The 16,704-nt window shown below is 47.2% G+C and overlaps 1 protein-coding gene across 1 annotated transcript in view; it reads right to left on the reverse strand.

Annotated features, from left to right (window-relative positions):
- The window catches only part of LOC126260573 (neuroendocrine convertase 2), a 1,523,774-nt gene extending 1,507,288 nt beyond the window's left edge, over positions 1-16,486 (reverse strand). Inside the window, exons 1-2 of the mRNA XM_049957908.1 lie at positions 16,177-16,486; positions 15,967-16,100 (exon numbers count right to left, since the gene is read on the reverse strand). Coding sequence (XP_049813865.1) covers positions 15,967-16,100; positions 16,177-16,486 — 444 coding nt within the window. The remainder of the gene's footprint in view (positions 1-15,966; positions 16,101-16,176) is intronic.
- Positions 16,487-16,704: the final 218 nt, after the last annotated feature.

A 16,704-nucleotide genomic window follows, 5' to 3' on the forward strand; every position in this document is an offset into this window, starting at 1 on the left:
CGATTTGAGCCCAAGATTAACAGATTGTTGTAAGAATTATTTAGGAACGGAAATACCATTAAAACGAATGAAGAGTGGAAGTGGCATCTGGCAGAAAATGTAAAAGCAATGTGTATCTGCTTCTACGTAACTGATTTTATCCAAGAAATTGAGCAGGTACTACGATACTCACCGCATCAACGCAAAAAAATAATGGGACAAATCAAGATATAAATACCTTATTAATAATGTTGTAAGTGCCGTATCAGGAAACTAATTGGTCCTAAGTGCCAATAAGGAATTTATTTACATGCTGATTCCTCCAAAGAAGACAACAGCTACTTATTTATACAAGCAGCGCCGTTACCGAGTTCGAGCCAAGAGACTCATCTTCAGAAGACTGTTAACGTTTAAATTATGTTTGTTGTGTTTACATTAGTTGCTGGATGTTTTGATTCCGACAATAAATATAAACAACAACAAATGTAATGCAAACGTTAAGAAACGTCTGAAGCTGACCCTGTCACCCGAAAGCGGCAACGGCACTATTTGTGTAAATAGAGAGCGTTGTTAACAGTGGCTAGTTCTTGTTTCTTTCATTCCAGGTATCAACATGTATTTTCTAATAACCACGGTATCAAAGATGTCGGTCTTCGAAAAAGTGGCTGTAAGTATTTTTATTTCAATGCCCATTCATAATGAAGCCCTACGGTTTATTTGTAACATTGCAAGTACAAAAATACTGCAATTTGGTTTTTAACTAGTAGAACTGTAGTCAACAAATTTTTGCAACTCCAGAGGGAAGCACAGATTAGCAGTTTGAAAGATTTTCTGCACGGTCTTGCAACTGGATGAAATCTCGGCAACAGAACATCGAGAATACAACGGCACTGAAAACCAGTTTTGTGACGGACTTGGAGGGATGTATAGGATGCCTTGAGGGACAAATTGAGGACAGGGAGTGGTGTGCGGAAAAGTTATCCAACGACACTCCAGAGCATCGACGTTCAGGCGCCGGTGCCTGCCACCAAAGCACCCCTTCGGTAGCAAACGTGCCACTCTGTGATGGCGGACTGTAGGCGGAACGTCTCGCAAAGTTGTTTCTCACTCAGTGATCGTGACTGTTTGCCACGATCGTCACTGGGGAAGATGGTGCTAGCGGCTGCGTAGACAGACCTCGTCTCCTATGAGTACGATGATATGTTGCCTCGGTGGATGACGTTTTCGGAATCGTGTTTCAATCCGCAGCTTTTTTTTTCTCCTGGAACGATCTAAAATCTCAGTTGTTCTTCTGTATACAGGTGAAAAACAAACTGTAGGTGGAAATCTGTGTCCTAAACCATCATCTGCCAACACAACGGAGAATCGCATTCACAGGAAACAAGGCCTGTCTACGCAGCAGTTAGCTCCATCTTCTCCACTGGCGACCGTCACAATCAGTCGTGATCACTGAGCCGCGCGGTTTGAGGCGTCATGTCACGGATCGCGCGGCCCCTCCCGCCAGAGGTTCGACTCCTCCCTGGGGCGTGTGTGTGTGTGTGTGTGTGTGTGTGTGTGTGTGTGTGTGTGTGTGTGTGTGTGTGTGTGTCGTTCCACCCATGGTCTGTTAGTGTAGAGTGAGAAATTTACTGCCGAAGGAGTGGCTTAGTGCCAGGCGCCGGCTCCAAAACATTTTTTCGGTTAATTGCCTTTCGGGACGTGCCCATTCTGCCATGTCAGTAGTGTAATCTCAATTTTGAAGATATTAAGATCAAGACAACACACCACCCAATCGCTGAACAGAGAAAATCTCCGAACGGGCCTGGAATTGAACCAGAACCTTTTCACTTGTCAATCCAGCGTGCTGACCGCTCAGCTACCCAGTCGGACAGGCACCTATAAATACGACTCTCTGTAGCGTCGATGGACAACGTTTCCGGATGCAGTTTCCTATTCTCGATTTGTTTCTGAAGGCACCCTTTACAACCCCTCGAAGTTTGTCGGAACATTTCTCGGACACCTTGTATACTAACAGCCGGCCGCTGTCCAAGATACAGCTTTTTCGCACTGGCAGGAATGAAAACAGTGTAAATGATATTAAATAGATTTTTTGTTTCTTATTTAAGGAGGCATATATTTACAGTTTTCATAAATCTTGGATGACTCATGATTTCACACAACAACTGTATGTTATTATGTATTAAAACTATGGTCAATAAGAGACTATCCTCAGGCATAAGACACATTAATTGCAGGACGTTTGTGTCTATATCATAATTCGACGTATGTCCTGTAATTAATTACTTCTATAGCTGAGGATTCTCTAGGAGGGTCTTCTGCTGGCCAAAACTGGCTTTGATAAAGTGATATACACATATTGTACCAAATCAAGATTTTTGAAATAGTTTCTGCGTTTAATGTCGATTGCTTTCACCAGTTAATGTACAGTGGATATATGCTTCGTGGCATTTCTGAACAGGCGTTTGGACACGATGAGAATTATTTTTCATTTAGTGTTTTTTTTTTGTTTTTTTATTTGGGGTTTAAGGGCGCTCAACTACTGAGGTCATTAGCGCCCAGTCACAATTGTTAAAGCACATAGAATCTAGTAAAACTCAAAGGGGGGGGGGGGGGGGGAGACACCAGAAAGTTCGTACAAAGATGCAGATAAAATAAGTGAAAGAGTTAGATGTCTTTTGACAAGCCAGTCAAATTAATGAAACGAAGAACACGAGCAGCTGCTCGAGCGTCATCAGCTAAAATATCCTGCAAAGTAGATGGCAGAGACAGGACAACACGAGATTGACTAAAACGGGGATACGACAATAAAACATGGAGCACTGTTAATGCATGACCACAAGGGCACTGCGGGGCTGGGTCACCGGAGAGCAGGTAGCGGTGGATAAACCGGCAATGCCCAATCCGCAACCTGGTCAGAAGGACCTCTTCTCGCCGAGATGGTCGGGAGGAGGTTGTCAGAGCAGTTGGGAACGGTTTTACTGCCCGGAGCTTGTTTCCTTGAAGTGATGACCAAGTATCCCACCACAACGACACAAGCCTCTTACAAACAACCCCACTAACGTCAGATGACGGGACACAATGGGAGGCTGGCCGAGGCAGCAGGACTGCAGCCTTGGCTGCAGCATCAGCAGCCTGATTCCCAGGCACTCCTACATGGCCGGGAACCCACAGAAAGCTGACAGGAGAGCCATCTGCAGCAAAAGAATGGAGGGACTGCTGGATCCGTTGCACCAAGGGATGGACCGGATATGGAGCTCCAAGGCTCTGAAGAGCACTGAGTGAATCAGAGCAGAGTACATACGATGAATGGCGGTGGCGGCGGGCATACTGAACGGCCTGATGTAGAGCAAAAAGCTCGGCCGTAAAGATGGAACACTGGTCGAGGAGCCGGTATTTAAAGGCGACGGCCCCGACGACAAAGGCACAGCCGACACCATCGTTAGTTTTGGAGCCATCAGTGTAAATAAAGGTGTGACTGGCAAGTCGCGCACGAAGTTCGACAAACCGTGAGCAATACACTGCAGCCGGAGTACCCTCCTTCGGGAGCGAGCTGAGGTCGAGATAAATATGAACCGGTGCCTGGAGCCAAGGTGGTGTCGGGCTCTCACCCTCTCTGAAGGTGGTTGTTGTTGTTGTTGTGGTCTTCAGTCCTGAGACTGGTTTGATGCAGCTCTCCATGCTACTCTATCCTGTGCAAGCTTCTTCATCTCCCAGTACCTACTGCAAACTACATCCTTCTGAATCTGCTTAGTGTATTCATCTTTTGGTCTCCCTCTACGATTTTTACCCTCCACGCTGCCCTCCAATGCTAAATTTGTGATCCCTTGATGCCTCAAAACATGTCCTACCAACCGATCCCTTCTTCTAGTCAAGTTGTGCCACAAACTTCTCTTCTCCCCAATCCTATTCAACACCTCCTCATTAGTTACGTGATCTACCCACCTTATCTTCAGCATTCTTCTGTAGCACCACATTTCGAAAGCTTCTATTCTCTTCTTGTCCAAACTGGTTATCGTCCATGTTTCACTTCCATACATGGCTACACTCCATACAAATACTTTCAGAAACGACTTCCTGACACTTAAATCTATATTTGATGTTAACAAATTTCTCTTCTTCAGAAACGATTTCCTTGCCATTGCCAGTCTACATTTTATATCCTCTCTACTTCGACCATCATCAGTTATTTTACTCCCTAAATAGCAAAACTTCTTTACTACTTTAAGTGTCTCATTTCCTAATCTAATTCCCTCAGCATCACCCGATTTAATTTGACTACATTCCATTATCCTCGTTTTGCTTTTGTTGATGTTCATCTTATATCCTCCTTTCAAGACACTGTCCATTCCGTTCAACTGCTGTTCCAAGTCCTTTGCTGTCTCTGACAGAATTACAATGTCTTTGGCGAACCTCAAAGTTTTTTATTCTTCTCCATGAATTTTAATACCTACTCCGAATTTTTCTTTTGTTTCCTTTACTGCCTGCTCAATATACAGATTGAATAACATCGGGGAGAGGCTACAACCCTGTCTCACTCCTTTCCCAACCACTGCTTCCCTTTCATGCCCCTCGACTCTTATAACTGACATCTGGTTTCTGTACAAATTGTAAATAGCCTTTCGCTACCTGTATTTTACCCCTGCCACCTTTAGAATTTGAAAGAGAGTATTCCAGTTAACGTTGTCAAAAGCTTTCTCTAAGTCTACAAATGCTAGAAACGTAGGTTTGCCTTTTCTTAATCTTTCTTCTAAGATAAGTCGTAAGGTTAGTATTGCCTCACGTGTTCCAACATTTCTACGGAATCCAAACTGATCTTCCCCGAGGTCCGCTTCTACCAGTTTTTCCATTCGTCTGTAAAGAATTCGTGTTAGTATTTTTCAGCTGTGGCTTATTAAACTGATAGTTCGGTAATTTTCACATCTGTCAACACCTGCTTTCTTTGGTATTGGAATTATCATATTCTTCTTGAAGTCTGTGGGTATTTCGCCTGTCTCATACATCTTGCTCACCAGATGGTAGAGTTTTGTCATGACTGGCTCTCCCAAGGCCATCAGTAGTTCTAATGGAATGTTGTCTACTCCCGGGGCCTTGTTTCGACTCAGGTCTTTAAGTGCTCTGTCAAACTCTTCACGCAGTATCTTATCTCCCATTTCATCTTCATCTACATCCTCTTCCATTTCCATAATACTGTCCTCAAGTACATCGTCCTTGTATAAACCCTCTATATACTCCTTCCACCTTTCTGCCTTCCCTTCTTTGCTTAGAACTGGGTTGCCATCTGAGCTCTTGATATTCATACAAGTGGTTCTCTTCTCTCCAAAGGTCTCTTTAATTTTCCTGTAGGCAGTATCTATCTTACCCCTAGTGAGACAAGCCTCTACATCCTTACATTTGTCCTCTAGCCATCGCTGCTTAGCCATTTTGCACTTTCTGTCGATTTCATTTTTGAGACGTTTGTATTCCCTTTTGCCTGCTTCATTTACTGCATTTTTATATTTTCTCCTTTCATCAATTAAATTCAATATTTCTTCTGTTACCCAAAGATTTCTATTAGCCCTCGTCTTTTTACCTACTTGATCCTCTGCTGCCTTCACTACTTCATCCCTCAGAGCTACCCATTCTTCTTCTACTGTATTTCTTTCCCCCATTCCTGTCAATTGTTCCCTTATGCTCTCCCTGAAACTCTCTACAACCTCTGGTTCTTTCAGTTTATCCAGGTCCCATCTCCTTAAATTCCCACCTTTTTGCAGTTTCTTTAGTTTCAATCTGCAGTTCATAACCAACAGATTGTGGTCAGAATCCACATATGCCCCTGGAAATGTCTTACAATTTAAAACCTTGTTCCTAAATCTCTGTCTTACCATTATATAATCTATCTGATACCTATTAGCATCTCCAGGATTCTTCCAGGTATACAACCTTCTTTTATGATTCTTGAACCAAGTGTTAGCTATGATTAAGTTATGCTCTGTGCAAAATTCTACCAGGCGGCTTCCTCTTTCATTTCTTCCCCCCAATCCATATTCACCTACTATGTTTCCTTCTCTCCCTTTTCCTACGCTTGAATTCCAGTCACCCATGACTATTAAATTTTCGTCTCCCTTCACTACCTGAATAATTTCTTTTATCTCGTCATACATTTCATCAATTTCTTCATCATCTGCAGAGCTAGTTGGCATATAAACTTGTACTACTGTAGTAAGCATGGGCTTTGTGTCTATCTTGGCCACAATAATGCGTTCACTATGCTGTTTGTAGTAGCTAACCCGCACTCCTATTTTTTTATTCATTATTAAACCTACTCCTGCATTACCCCTATTTGATTTTGTATTTATAACCCTGTAATCACCTGACCAAAAATCTTGTTCCTCCTGCCACCGAACTTCACTAATTCCCACTATATCTAACTTTAACCTATCCATTTCCCTTTTTAAATTTTCTAACCTACCTGCCCGATTAAGGGATCTGACATTCCACGCTCCGATCCGTAGAATGCCAGTTTTCTTCCTCCTGATAACGACGTCCTCTTGAGTAGTCCCCGCCCGGAGATCCGAATGGGGGACTATTTTACCTCCGGAATATTTTACCCAAGAGGACGCCATCATCATTTAATCATACAGTAAAGCTGAAGGTGGTAGGGAGGGCAAAATCCAATTGTCGAAGCAGGCGACGAAATCGGACTCCAGGGGGCAGCAGGGCAGACACATACAACCCATACTGACGGTCGAGAGAATCGGCGAAGAAGGACTGATAAGAGGGGTGGTGGGGCATTGACAACAGCCGGCAGGCATACCGACAAAGCAGTACGTCGCGCCGATAGGTCAATGGTAATTCGCCAACTTCAGCATAAAGACTCTCGACGGGACTAGTGTAGAATGCTCCGGTCGCAAGTCGTACCCCCCTATGGTGGATGGAGTTGAGACGGCGTAAGAGGGATGGCCGAGCAGACGAATGGACGAGGCTCCCATAATCCAGCTTTGATCGGACTATGGACCGATACAAGCGAAGCAGGACAGTGCGATCCGCTCCCCAAGATGAAACACTAAGAACTCTGAGGACATTAAGGGAACGTGTACAGCGGGCAGCCAAATAAGAGACATGCGGAGACCAACGAAGTTTCCTGTCCAGTGTGATCCCTAGAAACTTAGTTGTTTCCACGAAGGGGAGAACAACGGGACCGAGATGTAAGAATGGTGGAAGGAACGCTTTATATCGCCAAAAGTTGATGCAAACCGTCTTCTCTTCAGAGAATCGGAAGCCATTTGCCACACTCCATGAGTATAGCCTGTCTAGACAACGCTGAAGGCAGCGCTCCAGGAGGCATGTTCTCTGGGCACTGCAGTAGATCGCGAAGTCATCGACAAAAAGAGAGCCCGAGACATTAAGTGTAATGCAATCCATAATTGGATTGATCGCTATGGCAAAAGGGGCTACGCTCAAGACGGAGCCCTGAGGTACTCCGTTCTCCTGGAGGAAGACGTCGGACAATACGGAACCCACACGTACCCTAAACTTTCGATCTGTTAAAAAGGAATCAATAAAAAGGGGCAGGCGACTGCGTAGACCCCACCTGTGCATAGTGCGGAGGATACCTCCTCTCCAACAGGTATCATAAGCCTTCTCCAAATCGAAGAACACAGCTACCGTTTGGCGCTTTCGCAAAAAGTTGTTCATGATGAATGTCGACAAGGTCACAAGGTGGTCAACAGCGGAGCGGCGGCGACGAAAGCCGCATTGAACATTGGTAAGTAGCCGTCGAGATTCAAGAATCCAAACTAACCGAGCGTTAACCATGCGCTCCATCACCTTACAGACACAGCTTGTAAGAGAAATGGGGCGGTAACTAGAAGGAAGGTGTCTATCCTTCCCGGGTTTGGGTATAGGAACAACGACGGCGTCACGCCAACGCATGGGGACTTGACCTTCGGTCCAGACGCGATTCTAGGTACGAAGAAGGAAGCTTTTGCCTGCCGGAGAAAGGTGTGCCATCATCTGAACGTTAATGGCATCTGGCCCCGGAGCAGAGGACCGGGACAGTGCAAGTGCACGTTCGAGTTCCCGCATAGTAAAGGGGGCATTATAATTTTCCAGATTCGGCGAGTGGAAGGAAGGTCGCCGAGCCTCTTCTGCCTCTTTCCTGGGAAGGAAGGCAGGGTGGTAATGGGCGGAGCTTGAAACCTCCGCGAAAAAGCGGCCGAAGGCGTTGGAGACATCCACAGGATCAACAAGGACCTCATTACCTGAAGTCAGGCCAGGTACCGAGGAGTGGGCCTTAATGCCCGACAGCCGGCGCAGGCCACCCCAGACGACAGAAGAGGGAGCAAAACTGTTAAAGGAGCTGGTGAAAGAGGCCCAACAAGCTTTTTTGCTGTCTTTGATGACTCTACGGCATTGCGCTCAGAGTCGTTTGTATCCAATACAATTCGCCAACGTAGGATGGCGGCGAAAGGTGCGTAAAGCACGTCGTCGAGCACGGATAGCGTCTCTACAAGCCTCATTCCACCAGGGGACTGAAACGCGACGTGAAGAAGAGGTAGTACGAGGAATGGAACGTTCGGCAGCATTGATGATAACAGCCGTGAGGTATTCGACCTGACTGTCACAACTGAGAAAATCGTGGTCCGGAAAGGTCGCCAGGGAGGAGTAAAGTCCCCAGTCAGCTTTCGGTATGTTCCAGCTCGGAGGACGTGGGGATGGGGTATGGTGCAGGAGACGAACGACGCAGGGGAAGTGGTCGCTCGAATAGGTGTCAGAAAGACGGGCAAGAGTGGTAGAACAGATCGAGAGGTCCAAGTGGGAGTAGGTATGAGTAGAGTCCGAGAGGAAAGTCGGGGCGTCAGTATTGAGGCAGACAATATTGAGATGGTTGAAGACATCCGCCAAGAGGGAGCCTCTCTGACAGGATGCAGGAGAGCCCCAAAGGGAATGATGGGCATTGAAGTCGCCAAACAATAAAAACGGCGGAGGAAGCTGAACAATCAGGTGCATCATGTCAGCCTGACTAACTGCGGATGACGATGGAGTGTAGATGGTACAAACAGAAAAAGTAAAGGCAGAAAGAGTAATACGGACAGCTATTGCTTGGAGTGGGGTGGTCAATGGGATGGGATGGTAATAGACATCGTCCCGAACAAGCAACATGACCCCACCATGAGCTGGAATACCGTCCGCAGGGGTGAGGTCAGACCGCTCCGAGGTATAGTGGGTAAAAGCAATACGGTCAGTTGGGCGTAACTTGGTTTCCTGGAGACCAAGGACGAGCGGACAGTGCAGGCGGAGGAGCAGTTGTAATTCCTCCCCATTAGATCGAATACCTCTTATGTTCCAATGTAACAAAGCCATCGCTAGTCAGAAAAAAGGGGGAACGAAACGGGTGAAGAGCGGGTCACCTCGAAGGCCGCGGAGGGCCAGGTTTCGAGGGAACAACGCTACAACCGGCGGGAGGCGGATCCTGTTCCATCGAGTCGTCGCCAGCTGCGGCCGCTTTCCCGGGTTGCGTAGGAGGGGCAGCATCATTCGCCGACGAGAGGCCAGCTGAGCACCTGGCAGCAGAGCGTCCCGGCGAAACTGAGGACGGCCGGGAGCAGCGACTTGGAGCGTCAGACGAAACGCGCCGGGGTGGAGAGGGGGATAAAGATTTCTTCTTGGAGGCCTTCTTGGAAGTCCGATGAGGCACGGGGATGGTGGGCTGGACCCAAAGAAGGTCCTTACACGCGGGGTCCGTTTTGGAACGCCGGACCTCGGAAGCCGGGGTCCGGATCGTTTCCCCGATGGACGCCTGAGAAGAGGATCGCTTCTCAGGCGGCAGAGGGGGAGGAGGAGGAAGGGTGGCCCCTGGGGCAGAGGGGGCAGGGGCCGCGAGGGAGGAGGATTTGTAAGGGAGGGATTTGGGAGGCGGAGGCATAGACCTCGGATGGGGTGAGGAGGTGGAGGGGGAGACAGGATAGGGGTGGGGATACTGTGGAAGGAGTGGACACGACTGAGGCAAACGAAGTTGTCAACGGCACGGGATGGAGGCGGTCATATTTCTTCCTGGTCTCAGAATAAGAGAGACGATGCGAAGTTTTTAATTCTTGAATCTTCTTCTCCATCTGATACGCGGAGCAGTCTAAAGATCTAGACAAGTGGATGCCAGGACAATTGACGCACCGAGGTTGTGGGGTGCATGTATGTTCCTCACGAAGAGGACGTCCACAATCGCCACAAAGGGGCTCAGCCTCACACCGTGACGACATGTGCCCAAAGCGCAAACACCGAAAGCAGCGCATAGGAGGCGGGACATAAGGTCGCACGTCGCACCGGTAGCACGTCCCCCTCGAAGGCGAGGATAAAGGCCCCGGTGTCGACGCGACGGTCTTTGGGGCCGCGCTGGAATCGCCGGACGAAATGCACGCCTCGGCGCTCCAGGTTGGCCCTGAGCTCCTCATCAGATTGCAGCAGGAGGTCCCGATGAAAAATAACCCCCTGCGTCCTATTCAGTGCCAGATGCGGGACAATGGACACTGGGATGTCCCCTAGTCGGTCGCACGCCTGGAGCGCCGCCGACTGAGTGGCGGAGGTGGTCTTTATAAGAACGGACCCCGGACGCATTTTACTGAGAGCCTCGATTTCCCCGAAGATGTCCTCGATGTGCCGGACAAAGAACATGGGCTTGGAGGTGGCGAACGTCCCCCCATCGGTCCGAGAACAGACTAAATAGCGGGGGAAGTACTTCGCCCCAAGCCGGCGGGCCTGTCCTTCCTCCCAGGGAGTGGCCAAGGAGGAAAGGGCAGGAGAACCAGAACCAGAGACAGTACCTTTCTTTTTAAAAGACTCGGCCGCAGAGCGACCTGATACATGTTGACGTTTCATCTGCGAAACGTCCGCCCCGATACCACCCACTCCGACCAGGGGCTCTCCCCACGGGCGCCACCCAGCCTCAGCAAGGGCCACCTGGCAGGATGACCGTTGCCGGGAGTCCTGATGCCCCAAGGAGACGGGCATCTACTCCTTGGCCGACGTGGGGAGGGTGCAGCTCAGGTATCGGCAGTACGATCCCTGTGTTGTCAGGGGGCTACAACCTAGAGGGTACATGACGACCCCACCACAACGGGCTGGCTACTGTGCTGGATTTCGGTTGCCACAGAAAGTCCATCATGATCGTAGGTGCAGATGGGGACGCACTATGGGCGTAACTTGTGCAACCCATCAGGCGTTTAGGCTCAATTTGAGGAATAGTGGGTGTGGTTACAACGCCGTTACAATGCTGAGTGCCAAGGTCTTAGTGCACTGAGGACCAGTGAGACACCACGTAAGGCGTCCTTCCCCAAAAGGCTCATACTTCTGTACAATTTTGAAAAATGGAGGTCAAACCCCAAGGGGGACCATCACATGGAAGGCCGAAACGGTTGAAACTCCTTTTAGCCGCCTCTTACGACAGGCAGGAATACCTCGGGCCTATTCTTACCCCGGACCCGCAGGGGGATTCATTTAGTGTGTGATACATAAAAAAATGGCTCTGAGGACTATGGGACTTAACATCTGAGGTCATCAGTCCCCTAGAACTTAGAACTACTTAAACGTAACTAACCTAAGGACATCACAGACATCCAAGCCCGAGTTAGGATTCGAACCTGCGACCATAGCAGTCACGCGGTTCCGGACTGAAGTGCCAAGAACCGGACGGCCACCGCGGCCGGCTGTGATATATCAATTCCTACGTATTTTTGATCGTAGAATCAAAATGACCCCTTAAAAATGCATTGTCATAATGTTTCCAAACATTTAAAATTATCTATACTTTTCACATTTTCAATCTACTTTCATATTTTATTTGTGGGGCGTCAGAGACGTCTAAAACTACCATAATGGTAAGAAATGACCCATGAGGCAAATTCTTACTGTACGAAAGGACAATGTTAGGAACAAACCATTAGTTGTGCCAAGTTATACTGCCTTCACTTCGTATTAAGTTAGGTGTGGCAGAGAACTTTGTTAAGGCTCTTGATAAACATTTATGAGTGTTTCAATCACTTTGATTGATGAGATCTTTGATGAGACACTCATGAATATCGAGTTACATGCTTGCATATATTTCAGAGTTATTCCTCATGAGTTTTAAGGTAACAGGAGAGAAGCGAATTATGTTTCTATAGTGACTGAACTGTTGGACGACAGCCAAAACATGGGAAGATGACGTTTGTAAAATATAATTTTTACGTTCGTACTTTGGTTTTTTCCCCGGGGAAAATGCGTAGTTTTAGCGGTGAACACATTGAACGCTTCCACCAAGACGTCCCTACCTTTCAACATCGTCATACACACTAGAAAATGTCAATGATGAGCGATTACTGTTGGTTTTTATTTTTATGTCTTCATGAGAAATATTTTTAAAAAAATCACCATCACATTTCTCCCAGTAAATTCATACATAACTTTGTAAAAAGCCGAGGTGACAGAAGTCATGGGATAGCGATACGCACATCGCGGTAATATCGCGTACACTGGGTATAAAATAGCAGTTCATTGGCGGAGCTGTCTTTTGTACTCTGGTGATTCACGTGAAAAGGTTTCCAACGTGATTACCGCCGTACGACGGGAATTAACTAACTTTGAATTCGGAATGGTGGTTGGAGCTAGACGCATGGCACATTCCATTTCACAAATTGTTAGAGGATTTCAGTATCCCGAGATCCACAGTGTCAAAAGCATGCCGGGAATACCATATTTCAGACATTGCTGCCTCTTAACAGGGACAACGCAATGGCCGACGGCCTGAGCAACGGCGTTTTTATAGAGTAGTAGTGCTAACAGAGAAGCAACACTGCGTTAAATAACCGTAGAAATCAATATAGGGCATTCGACGAACGTATCCGTTAGCACAGTGTTGAAAAATTTGGCGTTGATTATGGCAGCAGACGACCACCGTGACAGGCTTTGCTAACACTACATCGCCTGCAGCGCCTCTCCTGGACTCCTGACAACGTTGGTTGGATACTAGACAACATTGGTTGGGTCAGATGAGTCCCGATTTCAATTGGTAAGAGCTGATGGTAGGGTTCGAGTATGACGCAGACCCCCACGCAGTCGCGGACCCAAGTTGCCAACAAGGCACTGTACAAGCAGGTGGTGGATGCATAATGGTATGGGCTGTGTTTACGTGGAATGAACTGTGCCCTCTGGTCAATATGAACCGATCATTGGCTGCAAATGGCTATGTTCGGCTACTTGGAGACCATTTTCAGCCACTCAAGATGTTCCAAAACAGCGATGGAATTTTTACGGATGAAAATGCGCCGCGTCAGCGGGCCACAGTTGTTCGCGATTGTTTTGAAGAACACTCTGGACAGTTCGAGCGAATGATTAGGTCACCCAGATCCCCCGACATGAATACCATCAAACTGTTATGGGACATAATCGAGGGGTCAGTTCGTGCACAAAAACCTGTACTAGCGACACATTCGCAGTTATGGACAGCTCTAGAGATAGCATGGCTCAATATTTCTGCAGAGGACTCCTAACGACTTGTTGAGTCCATCCACGTCGAGTTGTTACTCTATACCGGGACAAAGGAGGTCGGACACGATATTAGGAGATATCCCAGGAGTTTTGTCACATTTTAATAACTGTTTTGACGATACTTTATGTAGGCTATAATGTAATTGATTTGTTGTTTTATGAAAGTGATTAATTTTCGGGTTATGTGTATGAAAGGTTTTGTTAATATTGTGTTATATGATGTTTTATTAATCTCCACGACAATTTATAATTTATATGGATACGATTTCATTATTATTCTGTATCTCGGAAAAAGGAAATATGGTTGTCCGTGTGAAATCAGTATCCCAAAATTACGACTTAGAAAAAAATTTCAGTTTTTTTTTTTTTTTTTTTTTTTTTTTTTTTTTTTTTTTTTTTTAAATCAGCGCTTCAGTTTGAGATGTAAGCAGTAAGTAGGCGTGTGACGGGCGGCCGTGTAGCTGCTCTGCGGAGTGTAGCGCCGCCCACGGCGCACGCAACAGCTGCAGCCGCCAGACACCAGCTGCCGCCGTCCGCCGCGCGGCCACGTGCTCGGCGCCGCCACGTCCTCCCTCCATACGCGCCACACATATCCCAGTGCCCGCATGCACGCCGTGCGCCCGTATCGCGGAACGGAATCCCCGACCGTATTTCACCAACCAGCAGACGTGGTTCATTCAGCTCCCGGCCCCGACAAAAATCCTTCCACCTCGATCCCAGTGACCGTCTGTTCTATCGATAATGTCAAATTTTGCAACTATAACATCAGAACCGAAAAAAAGGTCAATGCAGAAGTCCAAACTGACCTGCCGTAGCAATACATCAGCCGACAGTCCGCGAAGTAGCGTCAAGTTGCTCGAGTATCAAGCAACTCCTCTAAACAATATAAGCAGGCATTATATTTTGTGGAAGAATCTGCTTTTCATAAGGTAGTCGAATTATGACAGGTTATAGTTATCCAAGCTTCAAAGTTCCTCCACATCGTGAGTAGTAATATATATTCTTAACCTTCACCATTGACCATTGTAAATTAAAAAATAAGTAATAAGCTAAAAAAATTTTAAAATGTTGTCAACTAAAACATCAGGTACTAATTTATGCTGTGCGTTCCCATACACCATGTTTGAAACCCCTGCGGATAGAAATATGCATAGAAGCACCCATAAAATAGTATTACATACTGCGAAGAAACCAAACACAAACACCTATGTGATTTCTTGACTGGGCTCTCTTCTTCCGTTAATATAAAAAGACGTAAGTAAAGCAACTAATGTGAATGACGAAATCAGACCTTACTATTGGCACTAAGCACTGCAGCATTTACATTTCACATTTCTTTCCGTGTCATTGTCTGGTGTTACTCGGGAACTCATTGGGATGACGTCTGTTGGTGTTTTTACTTTGCGCTATGAATTATCTTTGTTAACTTCGCCGCTGTCCAGCATTCAATTTATGATTTATCCTGTGGAAGCGATCCTGTTAGCCACCTGGGTCGTAATTTTGGGTTTGTAATTTATACTACAAATTTGTTCTTCCCATTTTTATTATTGTTCTATTGTGAAAATTGCACTAACATTAACTTCGCACTGTTGTACCTACTGCCTGGTGTATGTTGTCCGTCTTTTAGTGTTCCTCTTACGTTAAGAACTTACGTTTACACACCGAATTCCTTTTATTGTCATTCTGTGGAAATTGCAGTTCTGTTAACTTCTTTAGCCACTCTTGGCTGTATGGTCTTTACTGCTCAGAGCAAAAAATAAATAAAATTACTTGGAAACACTACGAATCCGAGAAACAGTCCATTGTATTTACTTCGCGCAACGAGTGTCGTCGACTAAACAAGTTTTATATCTTTATATGCGGAATTCTTGGTTAAAACTAAGGAAAGAAGCGTGTAATGTTTAATACACATGTTACTTATGGTATTCAGACTTGACACCACTGTCGTGTTGAGCTTTGCTACCTATCGAAATGAGTGAAATATAGACCACAAATGTATAAAATAATCCATGCATATTTGTTTTCTAACCATGCAAGAACGCGACAGTAGGTGTCCACCGAACAAGTTACATTTTTTACATGCAGTATTAAAGATTTAAAATATAGGTAGCGGTTTCTAGAGATTCCTATCGATATACAGACTGTTGTAACCACAACTACATTTTACATTGAGTTCTGATCGTTTTAGGACCAATCTTACAGAAATGAGGCACTGTCATTGTGCCAGGATTAACAACTTGGTTCCGGGACGTCGCGTCAAATGCGAAACAATGCTCGAATACTTCGTATACAGACATACATATTTCTTATGGCAGACAGACTCTTGCCAACACTGTGTCATGTTACTTGGAGCGATCACCGTGGCAGAGTAGTGTTTTGTCTTTTTGGCAGGTTTAACTACTTTCAAATGGGATGCGTGCTCGCAGCAGGTGTGCTGTCGTGGCTGTAAATTGGCCGCGCGCGGTCTGCGCTGGACGGGACGCGACTTACCGGCCCCAGGTTGAGGAAGCCGGTGCGCGCCGCCACCTGGTCGGCGACGGCGGTGCCCGGCGCGCCCCGCAGCCGCACCAGAAACGAGTTGGTGAAGACCTCGTGCGGCGCGCCGGCCGCGGCCGCGGCCGTGGCTAGCGCCAGCAGCAGCTGCAGTGCGCTCGCCGCCCCCAGCATGTCTGTCACACTGCCCGCCGCGCCGCGCCGCACGCCGCCGCCGCCGTGACGTCAGCTGTGACGTGGCGCATTGATTGGCGGCGGCGCGCATGCGCGGGCGGGCGGGCGCAGCGCGCGGGGCGTGTTTTATCGAACCCCGCCCCGCGCCCTCCCGCGGCACTCCAGAGCGGCCGCGTCTCGTGTTGTCTCCGGCTCGCACCTGCCAGCTGTCCTTCCCCACTGGTGGTGGCGGCGCAGTAGTAACGCTTCTCGTTGCCGCCGTCTGCCGCTGTGTTGGCCGCCCGCACTGTTGTATCAGTTCACAGAGACGGATGCTTCGGAGTTCAGCTGCTACACCCAACATGTCCGTCTTTCGCCACCCTTTCGTCAAATCGGTCACTCCCATTACTACTACTTTCATCAGCATTTTGCCTCTTTGCATATGCACGGAATCCTTCAACTACGAACACGGGTAGCGAAAGAAAGGTATCGATAGTTTACTCATGAATAATATCGCGTCTTAAACACACACACACACACACCTTTTTTCGCCAGCGATCCGTGTTTTGAGAAGTAGTATGA

Source organism: Schistocerca nitens, chromosome 5 (genome assembly GCF_023898315.1).
Source record: "Schistocerca nitens isolate TAMUIC-IGC-003100 chromosome 5, iqSchNite1.1, whole genome shotgun sequence".
Classification (NCBI taxonomy): domain Eukaryota; kingdom Metazoa; phylum Arthropoda; class Insecta; order Orthoptera; family Acrididae; genus Schistocerca; species Schistocerca nitens.